The sequence below is a fragment of the Scyliorhinus torazame genome, chromosome 18 (genome assembly GCF_047496885.1).
Source record: "Scyliorhinus torazame isolate Kashiwa2021f chromosome 18, sScyTor2.1, whole genome shotgun sequence".
Taxonomy (NCBI): domain Eukaryota; kingdom Metazoa; phylum Chordata; class Chondrichthyes; order Carcharhiniformes; family Scyliorhinidae; genus Scyliorhinus; species Scyliorhinus torazame.
In genome coordinates this window covers 1,469,150-1,486,320 of record NC_092724.1, presented here as the reverse complement: position 1 = coordinate 1,486,320, position 17,171 = coordinate 1,469,150, and the positions used below count along the sequence as shown (strand labels likewise).

Here is a 17,171-nt window from a genome sequence, read left to right as displayed (position 1 = left end):
TACTAGCTTGATGGATAAAGAACTGGCTGGGCAACAGGAGACAGAGTAGTGGTGGAAGGGAGTGTCTCAAAATGGAGAAAGGTGACTAGTGGTGTTCCACAGGGATCCGTGCTCGGACCACTGATGTTTGTGATATACATAAATGATCTGGACGAAGGTATAGGTGGTCTGATTAGCAGGTTTGCAGACGATACTAAGATTGGTGGAGTTGCAGATAGTGAGGAGGACTGTCAGAGAATACAGCAAAATATAGATAGATTGAAGAGTTGGGCAGAGAAATAGCAGATGGGAGTTCAATCCAGGCAAATGCAAGGTGATGCATTTTGGAAGATCTAATTCAAGACCGGGTATTGAGTACAAGAGTCGGCAGGTCATGTTACAGTTGTATAGGACTTTGGTTAGGCCACATTTGGGATACTGCGTGCAGTTCTGGTCGCCACATTACCAGAAGGATGTGGATGCTTTAGAGGGTGCAGAGGAGGTTCACCAGGATGTTGCCTGGTATGGAGGGTGCTAGCTATGAAGAAAGGTTGAGTAGATTAGGATTGTTTTCATTGGAAAGACTGAGGTTGAGGGGGGACCTGATTGAGGTCTACAAAATTATGAGGGGTATGGACAGGGTGGATAGCAACAAGTTTTTCCAAGAGTGGGGGTGTCAATTACAAGGGGTCACGATTTCAAGGTGAGGGGGAAAGTTTAAGGGAGATGTGCGTGTAAAGTTTTTTTACGCAGAGGGTGGTGGGTGCCTGGAACGCTTTGCCAGCGGAGGTGGTAGAGGTGGGCATGATAGCATCATTTAAGATGCATCTAGACAGACATATGAATGGGCGGGGAACAGAGGGAAGTAAATCCTTGGAAAATAGAAGACAGGTTTAGATAAAGGATCTGGATCGGCGCAGGCTGGGAGGGCCGAAGGGCCTGTTCCGTGTGCTGTAATTTTCTTTGTTCTATCTCCACCTCAGCACCATTGATGCTGACAGGGGTGTGTATGATACTTTGCTTCCTGAAGTCGATGATCAGCCTCTTCACTTTGCTGACATTGAGGGAGAGATTGTTGTCGCTACACCACTCCACCAGGCTCTCTATCTCCTTCCTGTACTCTGACTCATCGTTGTTCAAGATCCGACTCACTACGGTCACGTCATCAGCAAACTTGTTGATAGATGGAATTGGAGCCAAAATTGTGTGTCTCAGTCGTGTGTGTACAGGGAGTAGAGTAGGGGGCAGCCTTGCGGGGCCCTGGTATGAGGACTATCATGTAGGTGTTGTTCTTTATCCTTACTGATTGTGGTCTATGGGTCAGAAAGTCGAGTATCAAGTTGCAGAGTGAGGAGCCAATTCCAGGTTTTGGAACTTTGATATGAGTTTGGCTGGGATTATGGTGTTGAAGGCGGAGCTGTAGTCAATGAATAGGACTCTGACTTCGGAGTCTTTGTCATCGAGATACTGCAGGGATAAATGTAGGACCAGGGAGATAGCGTCTGCTGTGGACCGGTTGTGGTGGTATGCAAATTGCAGTGAATCAAGGCAGTCTGGAAGTATGAAGTTGATATGTCTGATGACCAACCTCTCAAAGCACTTCATAATGATAGATGTCAAGGCACTGGACTTAGTCGTTGAGGACGTTGCCTGGTTCTCCTTTGGCACCGGTACGATAGTGGTCTTCTTGAAGCAGGTAAGAACCTCAGAATGGAGTAGGGAGAGGTTGAAGATGTCTGTGAACATACATACTAGTTGGTCTGCGCAGGGTCCGAGTGCACAACCAGGGACTCTGTAAGGACCTGTTGCTTTCCATGCGTTCACAATTGTGGAGGCCGATCTGACGAGGCTGGTGGTGTGTCCGGGGCAGTTGACAACATTTTCTCGGCTTCCTGCTCGAAACGAGCATAGAATGCACTTTCATCGGGGAAGGGTGCTCTGTTGCCAGAGATTCTACTCGACTTCAGTTACATTGTTTAAGCCTTGCCACAACCGGCACGAGTCCATGTTGTTAGTATGTGACTTGAGCTTTGTCTGGTTTTGCCTTTTGGTGTCCCTGAGGGCTTTGCGGAGTTCGTACCAGGATTTCTAGTATCGGTCAGGGTCACTGGTCTTGAACGCCTCAGACTTGGACTTCAGTAGCGAGTGGATTTTTTTTTTTATACATTCATTTACGGGATGTGAGCATCGCTAGCTAGGCCAGTATTTATTCTCCATCCCTAGTTGCCCTTCAGAAGCTGTTGGTGAACTGCCTCCTTGAACCGCTGCAGTCCTTTAGGTGTAGGTTCACCCATTGTGCTGTCAGGGAGGGAGTTCTAGGATTTTGCCCCAGCGACAGCGAAGGAACGGTGATATATTTCTACGTCAGGGTGGTGAACGACTTGGAGGGGAACCTCCAGGTGATGGGGTTCCCAGGTATCTGCTGCTCTTGTCCGTTTAGATGGTAGCGGTCGTGGGTTTGGAAGGTGCTGTTTAAGGAATCTTGGTTAAACCATGGTTTTCGGTTGGGGAACATACACATTACCTATTTTGGCATGGTGTTTCCGCTGCCTTCCTGGGAGTCTCCTATGGCAACCAAGCTGCTGAGGGTCTGGTATCAGGCATACAAACTGCATGCCTTGTCCAGCAGTGCTGGTTTTGAGTGATAAGTGCCTTGAAGTTGGACTTATTGCTTGGGAGAGGACACTGCCGCTGGACCACTTTTCTTGCCACCCGATTTGGGGATCTTGCAAGCCATTGCTGGTATTACTTCAGTGTTTTGAGGTGCCTGCTATAGCTTCTCCAAGTTTTTGAAGTTTATAAAGAGCAAGAATGTTTGCAAATCATGAAACTGGTAGCGCTTCTGAGAGTCCACAGACATGGATCAATGTTTTCAGATTCACATGGATCTTGGGCTCCATGCAATACTTAGATCAATGGGCAGAATTAGAAAACCGTAAATCAAGATAAGACGTGGAAGTGAAAATTTCATAGTGTCTGGGTCAGCTTGGGACTGGTGCCCTGCCCAAATGTAGTTAGCATCGAGACACAGCAGGAAGGCAGCAGAATCAGAGGGTAAATCATTCACCTTATTTCAACTGGTTCACCACCTGGTTTCCATCAGGTGTGAGTGGGGCTCAAATTTGTGACTTAATGTTGTCCTTATCAAGATCCACACACATACATTCTTTTTTTAATTTAATTTTTTTATTATAAATTTAGAGTACCCAATTCATTTTTTCCAATTAAGGGGCAATTTAGAAGTGGCCAATCCACCTACCCTGCACATCTTTGGGTTGTGGGGGCGAAACCCACGCAAACACGGGAAGAATGTGCAAACTCCACACGGACAGTGACCCGGGGCCGGGATCGAACCTGGGACCTTGGCGCCGTGAGGCAGCAGTGCTAACCACTGCGCCACCGTGCTGCCCCCACGCATACTTTCTTGTACATTGCCGGAAATAATGTAGACCGGAACATTGCCTGATTTTTTCTTTGCTTATTCCAGGCATGCTGAAAGCAATTACAATGTCTAACTAGTGTCTCCATTGACAAGCCAATTTAGTACCAAGAGATCAAATGTGTAACCTACCTAGTACCACACCTGACACACATCTTGACATTAAAATTAAACAAAGAGTGATTCCAATCTTTGTCTTCTAATTTCACATGCCTCTGTATCTCCTTCCCTAACCCTCCCGCCCCAACCCCTCAAAGGTGAAATACATCATTTTTAATTTAATGGCATGACTAATAATAAAACAAGGGACATGGCTATGGTATTGTCCAACATACACAGCAGCCCAAAACTGGGTCACTTTCTCAGACAAAATTATTTTTCCTTGTTTCAAGAGTTAAGATTCAGTCGCTTACAACTGATATCGGGAGGGTGGAGATACAAGTTTTCACAACCTTACAGATTGACTCTGGCCTGCGAGCAACAGCTAGTACTGGACTTTGTGGGCCTGATGAGATACTTTGTCAGGCTGTGTATCCTCTCCCTAATCCTTCACGCTTCCTCCCTGCTCAAAGTAATTCACATTAGACACTGGCTGGAATTCTCCGGCCGTTGGGATTCACTTTACCCGCTGGCAGCGCACCCCGCCCGCGGGTTTCCCAGTGGCATGGGGTGGCTTCAATGGGAAATCCCATTGACAAGCGGCGGGAGTTCAGAATCCCGCCATGTTGCCAAGAAACAAGAGGCTGGGCGACTGGAGAATACTGCCCATTGTATAACCTACAACGTATTTGCACCAATTGCTTTTTAAATGAATTCTTGTCGCACTGCTAATTCTTGCAAAGAGAGATGGAAATGTCACAAAAGTAAAAGGGAAAGCTGTTGTGCAGCGTCTTGGCTGCATTTAAAGTGCTTGGAGACAAATGCTAGATTACACAATATGAATAGGCTTCAAAAAGGTTCAGTGGGGAGAGAATTGAACAGCTGCTGTTCCCGAGGGCCACAGCTAATTTAATCAATTAAAAACCTTTTGCTAAATAATTAGTTGCAGGTAAGGGTAATGTGAACAGAGAGTTGACAGGCCTGTCTTTGACTTTTATTGCATCACTCATGCTGACCATAATTTGGGAATTAATTTCCCCATAAAAAGCAAACAGCTAGTGTGTCTGTAGCTGACTGACAAGAGGGCCTTTTTCTATAAATGTGCATTGTCACCATACTAAAAAAGATGACAGGGCTGGGGGATGGAAGGAATTTGTATTTTCCTTCAACTCTCAATTCCATGAGATTCAAGTATCTGTGGTCTGATGGCCATGGATATTTCAGGACAACTGAGAATTGCATATTAGCCCCTTTCTACATCTGCCATACTCTAAATGCCTGGTTTGGCTTATTAACAGCATTAGAAGATGTACAGAAAACTGTACCAGTGATCCTCAAGAGATCAGAACTCAGTTACCAATCCCCTTCAAGTTTCCAGGTAATTTCTGAGAGCAAGACAGAAGAAGTTGGTGAAATATCCTTTCCCACATCACTTTCATGCATCAATTTGAGTTCAACATCAGTAACTATGAAGTGCATCCAGGTTTCATATCTCCAGCTCCAAGAATAAGGAAAAACAAAAGGAATTGCATTTATAAGCATCTATAACATAACAAATCTCAAGGTGCTTCACATACAAGATTAGAAAACAGCACACACAAAGAGCTATTGGACAGGTGGCCAACAGCCAGGGCAAAGAAGTAGGTTTTAAGGTGTGGCTTTGAGGAGAGGTACAGAAGGTGGAAGAGGGTCAGGGAGTGGATTCCAGAGCCTAGGGTGCAGGACTATCTCCAATAGTGTTGCTATTTTAATGAGGATGAGCAAAAGGCCATAATCAGAGCAGTATCGAGACCTCGGTGGGCTGCAAGAGATAAGAACTGCCATGGAGATTTGGAAATAAGGATGGGAATTTTAAAATTGGGCACTGTTGGATCAGGAGCCATGTAGGTCAGCAAGCACAGGGAGAAGAAAAGTAGGGAACAGGTACAAACCTAACCTTAAAAATAATGTATTCTTCTAACTAACAATATGAGTAAGAAAAACAAAAATCATTCACACTGACTGTGATATCCGAATGGAATGTTAAACGTGCACTCAATTCTGGGCCATAACTGGAGCAGCTGTTAATCGGAGGATGAAACAATACTGCAACAGCGACTGGAAAGGAATAAATGAGACCATTAAAAATGACACCACTGATAAAACAACCGGGTCATCATATTACGCAACACTGGTAACAGTGCCCCTAGTAACTGGATGGAAAATTGGACTTGCAATCTTTTTGGTGTCAGATATCTGGACTGGCCAGGTCAGTGGAACAGCGAGATGCTAGCAGCAGTTTCAGGGACTTCGTACTAGACACCGACAGCAGAGTTTGGGTTAAGCAGAAATATCATATTTAGGATTAGAAAAGGTTCTCAAAATTGTTTTAAAAAAAAAAAAACTTTCAAACAAGTTGTTTTTATTTAACCGACAAATGGAGTTCAGAACCAACAGATGGAAGTGGAGGATAGTGCTGCCAATGCCCTCGTCTGCTCTGATAGTCATACCCACTTTGTTGCATTGGGGGATAGCTAGAGAAGCAGCTCAGGGGAAATTTCTTCTGTGTGTGAGCAGCAGCAAAATGGTCACAACTACAGCGAATGCATTTGTGATTTAGCAGCAGCCAGTTCGCAATGAAACACTCCCAAATGCTTGCAATTGGAAAAAAAGCTTAATTTTGGGATCAGCTGATAATTTAAGTGCCGTGGAAAGAGCTTCAAGACCGAACAGGGTTTCCGATTCCAACTGATTACACGTGATCAGTTTTTGTTCGCTTACACTGTGTGCCTTTATGTTCAGGAAGAAATGGATATAATCGGAAATGCCCTGTCACCCAGTTTGTTAAAGTCATAGTTACTAAACTGAACGTTCAATTGCAAACAAGTCAAATCGATTCCAGAGGTATAAGCAAATCCGGATTTTAAAATATAAGACTGCTTATCCGACATTCAATACTAAAGGAGCAGACACTTCTTCAAATTCCAAGCCATGTTCTCGACCATCATCCCTGTACCAAAAAAAAAAGCCAAGCAGCGTGCCTTAATGACTATCGTCCAGTGGCTCTGACATCCATCATCATGAAGTGCTTTGAAAGGTTAGTCATGGCACGAATCAACTCCAGCCTCCCGGATTGTCTTGATCCATTACAGTTCGACTACCGCTGCAACAGGTCCACAGCAGACGCCATCTCCATGGCCCTGCACTCTACCCTGGAACATCTAGATGTCAGACTCCTATTTATCGACTACAGCTCAGCCTTCAACACCATCATTTCTACGAAACACATCTCCAAACTCTGGGGCCTTGGTCTCGGCTCCTCCCTCTGCGACTGGGTCCTAAACTTTCTAACCCACAGGCCACAATCAGTAAGGATAGATAACAGCGCCTTCTCCACAATCATCCTCAACACCAGTGCCCCACAAGGCTGTGTCCTCAGCCCCCTACTATACTCCTTATACACCTATGACTGTGTGGCCAAATTCCCCATCAACTCGATTTTTAAATTTACTGATGACACCACCGTAGTGGGTCGGATTTCAAACAATGACGAGACAGAGTACAGGAATGAGATAGAGAATCTGGTGAACTGGTGCGACGACAATAATCTCTCCCTCAATGTCAACAAAACTAAGGAGATTGTCATCGACTTCAGGAAGCGTAGTGGAGAACATGCCCCTGTCTATATCAATGGGAACGAAGTAGAAAGGGTCGGGAGCTTCAAGTTTTTAGGTGTCCAGATTACCAACAACCTGTCCTGGTCCCCCCATGCCGACACTATAGTTAAGAAAGCCCACCAACGACTCTACTTTCTCAGAAGACGAAGGAAATTTGGCATGTCAGCTACGAAACCTCACCATTGAAAGCATTGTTTCTGGTTGTATCACAGCTTGGTATGGATCCTGCTCTGCCTAAGACTGCAGGAAACTACAAAAGGTCATGAATGTAGCTCAATCCATCACGCAAACCAGCCTCCCATCCATTGACTCTATCTATAATTCCCGCTGCCTCGGAAAGGCAGCCAACATAATTAAGGACCCCACAAACTCAGGACATACTCTCTTCCACGTTCTTCCGTCAGGAAAGATATCAAAGTTTGAGGTCACGTACCAACCGACTCAAGAACAGCTTCTTCCCTACTGCCATCAGACTTTTGAATGGACCTACCTCGTATTAAGTTGATCTTTTCTCTCCACCTTACTATAACTGTAACATTATATTCTGCAGTCTCTCCTTCCTTCCCCATGTACGATATGCATTGTTTGTACAGCACGCAAGAAACAATACCTTTCACTGTATACTAATACATGTGACAATAATAAACCAAATCAAAATTAAACATTGATAAGACCAAACCCATTATTTTAGGTCCCCACTCCGAATTCCATTCCCAAGCTACAGACCCCATTCCCTCTCCCTGGCAACTATCGGAGACCAAACCAAATGGTTCACAACCTTGGTGTCAACCTACCGCAGTATGAGATTCTGACCACATATCCACATCACTGCTAATCCTCCCCATTTCCACCTCAGTAACATCGCCCACCTTCACCCCAACATCAGCTCATCTGCTGCTGATACCTCGTGTGTTGTTACCTTTAGACTCAACATGCTTAACCAAACCTCTGCTGGCTGTGTCCTTATTCACACCAAGTCCCCTTCACCTATCACCACTATACTCACTCACCTACATTGGCTGCCAGTCAAGCATCGCCTTTATTGTAAAAATTCTCATCCTGGTTTACAAATTCCTCCATGACCAATCTTACCTCTGTAACCCTTTCAGCCCACAAACCACCTCATCTAATTCGGACCCCTTGAGCACCTCCTCCAATTTTAATTGCTCCACCTTTGGTGGCTGTGCATTGTTGCCCAGATTCCAAGCTCTGTAATTTCCTCCCTACACCTCCCCAGCTCTCCACCTTACTTTCTTCTTCACTCCACCCCTTAAAAATCCATCACTTTGACCAATCTTTTGTTCAGCTGAACGAAAATTGCCTTGTTACTCTGCCCCTTTGGAGCACCTTGGCCTGTTTACTACATTAAAAGCACTATACAAGTTATAGAACCATAGAATTCCTACAGTGCAGAGGAGGAGGCCATTCAGCCCATCATGTATGCACCAACCCTCTGAAAGAGCATCCTACCAGACCCACTCCCCCACTCTATCCCCGTAACCCCCCACCTAACCTGCACATCTTTGGAAACCCATGCAGACACGGGGAGAACATGCAAACTTCACACAGTCACCTAAGCCAATTTGCTTCTGCACTAATCTCAGGCAAACATAGCACAAAGTGACGAGCAAGGGCAAGTGAAAGACTTATTCCTCTCACTTAGAACATCCAAATTTCATAAATCACTCCAAATGGAAAGATGGGAAGGGCAAGAAGATTGTTTTGAAACTTCCCATCAATTGCAATTTCCAAGGCAAGATTGAGACTAGCCTTGGTCTTTGTTTCCAGTCAATGTGTGCGGAATATCAATTCGGAGTTAATTATGAAGCTATATTATATACAGGCTTAAAATAGAAGATAGAAAATAAGAGTCGCTCTCCTCTGACAGAGCTGTGAGGTTAGTAGCCAGCAGCAGCAGATTTCTGCATGTGAAATACTTGAACCAGTTTAGCTTCAAGTAGCTTAGCTGGAGAAATGAACCAACATTCATGGAATTAAGTTGTGTGCTCACAATCATAGAAGTTTACAGCATGGAAACAGGCCCTTCGGCCCAACCAGTCCATGCCGCCCAGTTTTTACCATTAAGCTAGTCCCAGTTGCCCGCACTTGGCCCATAACCCTCTATACCCATCTTACCCATGTAACTATCTAAATGCTTTTTAAAAGACACAATTGTACCCGCCTCTACTACTACCTCTGGCAGCCCATTCCAGACACTCACTACCCTCTGAGTGAAGAAATTGCCCCTCTGGGCCCTTCTGAATCTCTCCCCTCTCACCTTAAACCTATGCCCTCTAGTTTTAGACTCCCCGACCTTTGGGAAAAGATGTTGACTATCTACCTTATCTATGCCCCTCATTATTTTATAGACCTCTATAAGATCACCCCTAAGCCTCCTACGCTCCAGGGAAAAAAGTCCCAGTCTATCCAGCCTCTCTTTATAACTCAAACCATCAAGTCCAAACAATCAAGGAGTGTAGAGATAAAATGTTACCACTGTAATAACTATATATTGTTCATTTATGCACGTTAGATAAAACAAACCAGCTGACAGTTCGAAGCGATGCCCGAGTTAAGAGCACTCTTCAACACAACACGAGGAGGGAACACAAATGACATCAATAGTTAGCTTCTGGATGAAGCGTTTTTGCAACAGTCCTGTCAAAAAGATGCTGTGTGCCCAATGATGCTGAACATGAGAAAATATCTAGAGCAAAATCCTCAAATTGTGATAACGGCACTTTTACCTGAGTAAGTAGGTCACATGTTCAAGCCCCATTACAGATTTGAGTACGTAATCTAGACAAACTCTTCCACGGAACACAAAAGTGCCGTCCTTTGAATGGGATGCCAAAACCAAGGTTCCGCTTGCCTGTTCAGATGGATATTAAAGATTCCACGATCCTACTCAAAAGAAGAGCATGGAGCCATCTCAGCACTCGGTGGACAACATTTCTCAAAACAACTTTACCAGAAACAGCTGCAAAATGGTTTGCTTTGTTTGCCCATTGTTTATGCTTCGAGGTTTTCCTCGGACATCTTTGCGATGTTCTGAAGATCAGAGCCGCACCAGAAAGGCCATCATCCTGAAACGTAAACTGTTTCTGCCCCGATACAGCCTGACCTGCTGGCTATTTTTCAGCATTTTCTCTTTTCAGACCAGATTTCTAGCATCTATAGTATTTTGATTTTGTACAGGTATTTCAGCACCATCATTTGTGGGATTATACAGTTGACTTACATTTCATGTCTTCTGCAGTCACCTGCATTCTATCCACCAAATATGCCAAAAGCATAATGGACCTGAGAGCTTACAAAAAATTAGCAAAAACTGCAAACTACAATAAGATGAGAAATCGCAATGGAGTGAAAAGCTCCTTCAAAGCTCAGTAAAACATCTGATAAACACACCTGGTCCTCAATGCCTGCCATGCAGCATCGATGTCGGCATACAGGTTTTTCTCAGAAGGTTTTCCATTGCTGACTCCATACCCCGAGTAGTCATAGGAGAAGATGTTACAGTTGATTCTGGTGCCTAGTCCAATGTAGAAGCTGCTCATCTGACCCAAGTCCACTGCATTCCCATGGGAGAAGAGAAGGGTGAACCTGGAAACAAAGAAAATACATTTACAAACCGGCCGAGTCAATTTATCAATGCCATTATTGAGGCAAGAAATCAATAAAACAAATTTCACTACTTGTAAAGAAAAATGTTTTCTAGTTTTGAAAGGAACCTTATTAAAATGGTGAGATTTTCCAAAAATAGATTTTTGACATGAAGAAATATACCTACGTATTAAAGACCATAAACAGGTAATTTAGAATATTTTACACCACTATGTAAGGGCTGTCACCCGCCCAGGAGCTGAACACGCAACACAAGAATACCGCTGGAAGCAACTCAGGAAAAAAAGACAGGCATTAAAATCTTACTTATTATTTATAAATATATTGAAGTTGGGCAAGAAAAGGTGTCTGCTGCTGGTTCATCCAACTGGGTTCTGAAAGTCTTTTCACTTTCCAATTGACGTGGGAAGGCTTTGCACCAAGAGAATGGATGGACGTTTGGGGGACCCACTGGAGGGACCACGAGCATGGGCAGTTAGAGCAAGGACATATTATAATTAAACTTTCAGGAATACATTAGGACCTGGACCAACATGATCCAGTAAAGGGATGTGCAGTAGTGGGGCTGCACCATGGACCTCATCTATTCATTCAGCTTAAGGTCCACATAACTCAATGAAAATCCACCCAATTAACAAGATTCCATTTTGTAGCTACCAGATTTAATCGCTTATTTGTATATGGCAATAAAACATTCATGTCAACAGCTGGCTACTGATTGAGTGAATACATTAACCTATTTTTCCTAAATATGTACATTCAAAAGAGTAGAAATCTGGTTTGCTTCTGACAAATGCCGCACTTTTATTGCAAAGCAACACAAGCTGTGCAGCATAATCAAAAGGTCTTTAAAGCTAGTTTAACCTCAATCTTCAAGCTACAATGCAGTTCATAGTTACTGATGCCATATTGTAACGGAAATAAACCTGCTATTCATGGAGCCACTACAAATGCCAGCAGCCAAAAAGACTGTTGTCTCTTCTAGTTCTGTATGTTCCTGTTTAAATGTTTAACCCGAGGCTCACATTTAAAATTGAGCCTTTGAGTCAACACCACATTTCATCAGGTGTCCGAGTCACCTGAAATCAAACAGCAAATTCAGAAAAACTGTCACAAATTTATTTGATTCAGACACAGTTAGATACAGAGCTAATCTCTAAAAGTTTAACGGACGAGGAAGATTTTCAGGCAAGTCCCAAAATAACTTGGGGACATGTAAATGTTACAGCATCAACAACTTGCATTTATTTAATCCTTTTAATGTTTTTTTAAATCTCTCCAAGGTGCTCCCCAGAAACTTTACCAAAGTCTGACCCCAAACCTTGTAAATGGGCATCTGCACAGCTGACCAAAATCTTGGACAAGGAGATCAGAAGTGTGTGCAATGGCTTTAAGTGTATGTTAAAGAAACAGACAGTAAGGAGGGGATTCCAGAGCATCGAGCCTTGGCTGCTGAAGGAACGAGAGGGTCGGTTGATGGGTTTGCCCAGAGGTGGAATTCGCTCATTGACTTCTTTAAAGATTAAAAATGGGGAAGGCAAGATGGGAGGAGGGGGGTGGGCGCGGTGGTGTTGATTAGTTACTTATTATGGTGTTCCTGTTTGCTCTTATTTGCGTATTTGCTGTTTATATAAATGCCTTTATAAAAAAAAATATATATTTTTTAAAATAATACAATAATCTCTGTCCTGTTCCTCAGGGTAGTGTCCTGGACCCAACCATCTTCAGATGCTTCATCAATGACCTTTCCTCAAGCAAAATGGCAGAGGTGGGGACGTTCGGCACGATCATGATTCCTCAGACATTGAAGCAGTCCATCTTCAAATGCTGCAAGACCTGAGCAATATCCAGGCTTGGGCTGGCAAGTTATATTCATGTCACACAAGTGCCAGGCAATGACCATCTTCAAAAATAGAGAATCAAATAATTGCCCCTCGACATTTAATGGCATCACCATCGCTGAATCCTCCGCTATCAACATCCTGGGAATTATACCAGTGACCAGAAACTGAAAGGGACTAGCTTTGCAAATATTGTGGTTACCAGGGCAGATCAGGTTCGAATTCTGCAGATTGAAACTTTTCTCCTAGCTTCCTGTACAGTGAGTACAAGGAGTCAGGAGTATGATGGCAGGCTCTCCATTTGCCTGATGAGTGCAGCTCCAGCAATATTCAATAAGCTTGGTTCCATCCTGGACAAAGCAGACCACTTGATAGGCACCCCATCCATCCCTGTCAACATTCACTGCCTCCGCCACTGACAGCAGCACCATCTTCAGAAACTCACCAAGACCCCTGTGGTAGCACATTCCAAAACCACAGCCTCTACCACCTAGAGATGGACAAGGGCAGCAGATGAACAGGAAGACCCACCACTTGCAAGTTCCTCTCCAAGTCACAAACCATCCCGGAGTTGGAATGATATTGCCCAGGTCAAAACCCTGGAACTCCCTCCCTAACAGCTCCGTGGATGTTGCTACAACGCATGGATTTCAGAAGGTAGCTCACCATCATCCTCTCAAGAACAATTAGGGATGGGGAACGTTCTGAACGAGCCAGCAACACCCACATCCCATGGACTTTTAAAAACAGAGAATGGAACCAAGTATGGGCAGACCAAATGAAAACCACTTATTGTCACAAGTAGGCTTCAAATGAAGTTACTGTGAAAAGCCCCTAGTCGCCACATTCCGGCGCCTGTTCGGGGAGGCTGGTACGGGAATTGAACCATGCTGCTGGCCTGCCTTGGTCTGCTTTCAAAGCCAGCGGTTTAGCCCTGTGCTAAACAGCCCCTCTTCCAGTTGAGTCAGTTGAATGACAGGAGGTTTGAAGAGGATGATATGGACAACCCTGTCAAAGGTTGATGGATTGCCAAAAGGGAGATAATTTCCAGTTACTGTCAAGGTTCATGACTGGCAAGAATTTGGAGGCGACCAACATATTCAAAGACCGGAGAAAAAATAGAGCTTAAAGATGGGCAGTAGTTTGCAAGGACATAGGAGATCACAGCTGTTTTTTTAAACTGGAAACATGGTGATGGCAGGTTTGAAGGGGTGACACATCAGTTAGCGATGGATCAGTTAGCATGGGAGTTAGGGTTTTCTGTTTCCTGTTCTACAGCAGGCTGGTGATATAGTACTGAATCATGAACTGGAACACATTTGGGTTTCATAACTTCAGGAGAATATAAACACAAATATAGGCAAACTGGACTGTGCTCCACTTAGTGATGGTGTCATATTTGTGTATGATCCAAACTCAGGATGCAACACTTTCCTTCAGACGGATTAACTACTCAAATGCTTCATTAGTCATTATAATGTAATATATAATCAGTGAGTTAGCTGCAATGTACGCAGGATAAAAAAATTAAAATGGTAAATGTATTTGAATTCACGGAGTTCCCAAAGACAAAACTCAAATAGACAAATATATCCTGCAAAGGAAGGGTAACATCCAATGAAATGCATGCATTGTGACTGTCAATGCAACAGGGGCAGTTTCTATGGCTGAGGCTGTTTACAATGCTCCTGGATTGCCTTTGGAGTCGCCAAGGTTTACACTTAGGTGAGGAATAAAAGAATGACCAAGGTGAAGTTAGGGCGTAGTGGGAATGTGTGCATGGAGTCTGAAGATATAGGAGAGGCCCGAAATGGATACTTTTCTTCAGTGTTCACAAAGGAGAGGGGCCATGTTGTTGAGGAGGATAGTGCGATACAGGCTGGTAGGAGGTAGATATTCAGAAGGAAGATGTGTTAGAAATTTTGAGAAGCCGGAGGATAGATAAGTCCCCTGGGCCTGATGGGATACATCCTAGGATTCTTTGGGAGGCGAGGGATGAGATTGCAGAGTCTCTGATCTTTATGTCCTCACTGTCTACAGGAATAGTGCCAGAAGACTGGAAAGAGGTGAATGTTGTCCCCTTGTTCAAGAAAGGGAATAGGTATAACCTTGGGAATTATAGGCCGGTTAGTCTCACTTCGGTCATAGGTAAATTATTGGAAAGGGTCCTACGGGAAGGATTTCTGATCATTTGGAAAGATGCAGCTTAATCCAGGATAGTCAGCACGGATTTGTGAGGGGTAAGTCTTGCCTCAAGTTTGATTGTATTCTTTGAGGAGGTAACTAAATACATAGATGAAGGTAGAGCAGTTGATGCCGTATACATGGATTTTAGTAAGGCGTTTGATAAGGTGCCCCATGGTCGGCTCATGCAGAAAGTAAGGAGGCATGGCATAGAGGGAAATTTGGCCGATTGGATCAGTAACTGGCTATCACACAGTTGACAGAGGGTGGTGGTAGATGGTAAATTTTCATCCTGGAGTCCAGTCACCAGCGGTGTACCACAGGGATCAGTGCTGGGTCCTCTGCTATTTGTGATTTTTATCAATGACTTGGATGATGGAGTTGAAGGTTGGGTTAGTAAATTTGCTGATGACACCAAGATTAGTGGATAATGTGGAGGGCTGTTGTAGGCTGCAAAGAGACATTGATAGGATGCAGAGCTGGGCTGAAAAGTGGCAAATGGAGTTTAACCCTGATAAGGGGCTGGTTTAGCACACTGGGCTAAATCGCTGGCTTTTAAAGCAGACCAAGCAGGCCAGCAGCACGGTTCAATTCCCGTACCAACCTCCCCGAACAGGCGCAGGAATGTGGTGACTAGGGCTTTTTTCCACAGTAACTTCATTGAAGCCTACTTGTGACAATAAGCGATTTTCATTTTCATTTCATTCAAGTGTGAGGTGATTCATTTTGGTCGGACAAATTTGAATGCGGATTACAGGGTTAACGGCAGGGTTCTGAATTTTGTGGAGCAGCAGAGATATCTCGGAGTTCATGTCCATAGATCTCTGAATGTTGCCACCCAAGTTGATAGAGCCGTGAAGAAAGCCTATAGTGTGTTCGCATTTATTAACGGGGGGTTGAGTTTAAGAGCCGTGAGGTTATGCTGTAACTGTACAAGACCTTGGTTTGACCACATTTGGAGTATTATGTGCAGTTCTGGTCACCTCATTATAGGAAGGATGTGGAAGCATTGGAAAGAGTGCAAAGGAGATTTACCAGGATGCTGCCTGGATTGGAGGGTAGGTCTTATAAGGAAAGGTTGAGGGAGCTAAGGCTTTCCTCATTGGAGCGAAGGAGGATGAGAGGTGACTTAATTGAGGTGTATAAGATGATGAGGGGGATAGATAAAGTGGATGTTCAGCGACTTTTTCCTTGGGTGGATGTAGCTGTTACAAGGGGGCATAACTATAAGATTCATGGTGGAAGATATAGGAGGGATGTCAGAGGTAGGTTCTTTACTCAGAGTGGTTGGGGCGTGAAATGTACTCCCAGATATGGTAGTGGAGTCGGACACATTAGGAATTTTCAAGCGGTTATTGGATAGGCATATGGAGTGATTGGGAGTAGGTTGATTTGATCTTAGTTTCAGACTAGTTCGGCACAACATCGTGGGCCGAAGAGCCTGTACTGTGCTGTACAGTTCTATGTTCTTTGTTAAAGAAAACTAATTTCCCAGAAACTCTAGTGTGCAACCTGGGAGAAAAAAATAAAATCATTGGAGCACTTTCTTCCCCCACTGGAGTCACAACGAACAGGACATCAGCATTCCTGGGAAGTTTCCCTGCTACAAGCATGACAACTGGAGCAGTTTGTGAAGCCCAGAGGATTGTGTATAGCAGCCACCAATATTGACCTATTTCCAGGACCGCTTGCATTTCTGGTAACCAATTGCAGGAACTAGGGCAGAGTGATTGAAAGGGGGTCACAATGAAACAGCCTGGAATTGTGGCCATCCTCTAACACACAATAGTAAAGCCACAATGACAATGGAAAATAAAATGCACCAGTAAATCTATGTTGATTTTCAGCGGACTGTTTGCAGTTTGCTTTCTCAATATTCAACATCAGGTTCAGAGTGAAAATGCAGCACGGTGGCGCAGTGGTTAGCACTGCTGCATCACGGCACCAAGGTCACAGGTTCGAACCCGGCTCTGGGTCACTGTCCGTGTGGAGTTTGCACATTCTCCCCGTGTTTGCGTAGGTTTCGCCCCCACAACCCAAAGATGTGCAGGGTAGGTGGATTGGCCACGCTAAATTGTCCCTTAATTGGAAAAATGAATTGGGTACTCTAAATTTTTTTTTTTTTTTTTTTTAAAAAGGTTCAGAGTGAAAGTCCCAACTATAAAAGCCATTCATTAGAACAGTTTGTATAGTCGCTGCTAGCGGGGACTATGCTTTATTGGATTTTAATTTTTTTATTTCCAAAAATTACCATGCAGCAAAGTCTGACTGTACATTGTACTTACTCTGTATACTCGAACCAAATTAATAATACTCTCCCACCCAAATTCAACAGGAGTGAAAAAT

The 17,171-nt window shown here is 44.0% G+C and overlaps 1 protein-coding gene across 1 annotated transcript in view; it reads right to left on the bottom strand.

The window, feature by feature from the left end:
• Positions 1 to 17,171, bottom strand: part of LOC140394887 (alpha/beta hydrolase domain-containing protein 17B-like) — a 99,709-nt gene that overhangs the window by 48,244 nt on the left and 34,294 nt on the right. The window contains exon 2 of the mRNA XM_072482045.1: positions 10,585 to 10,779. Within this exon, the coding sequence (XP_072338146.1) occupies positions 10,585 to 10,779 (195 nt within the window). The remainder of the gene's footprint in view (positions 1 to 10,584; positions 10,780 to 17,171) is intronic.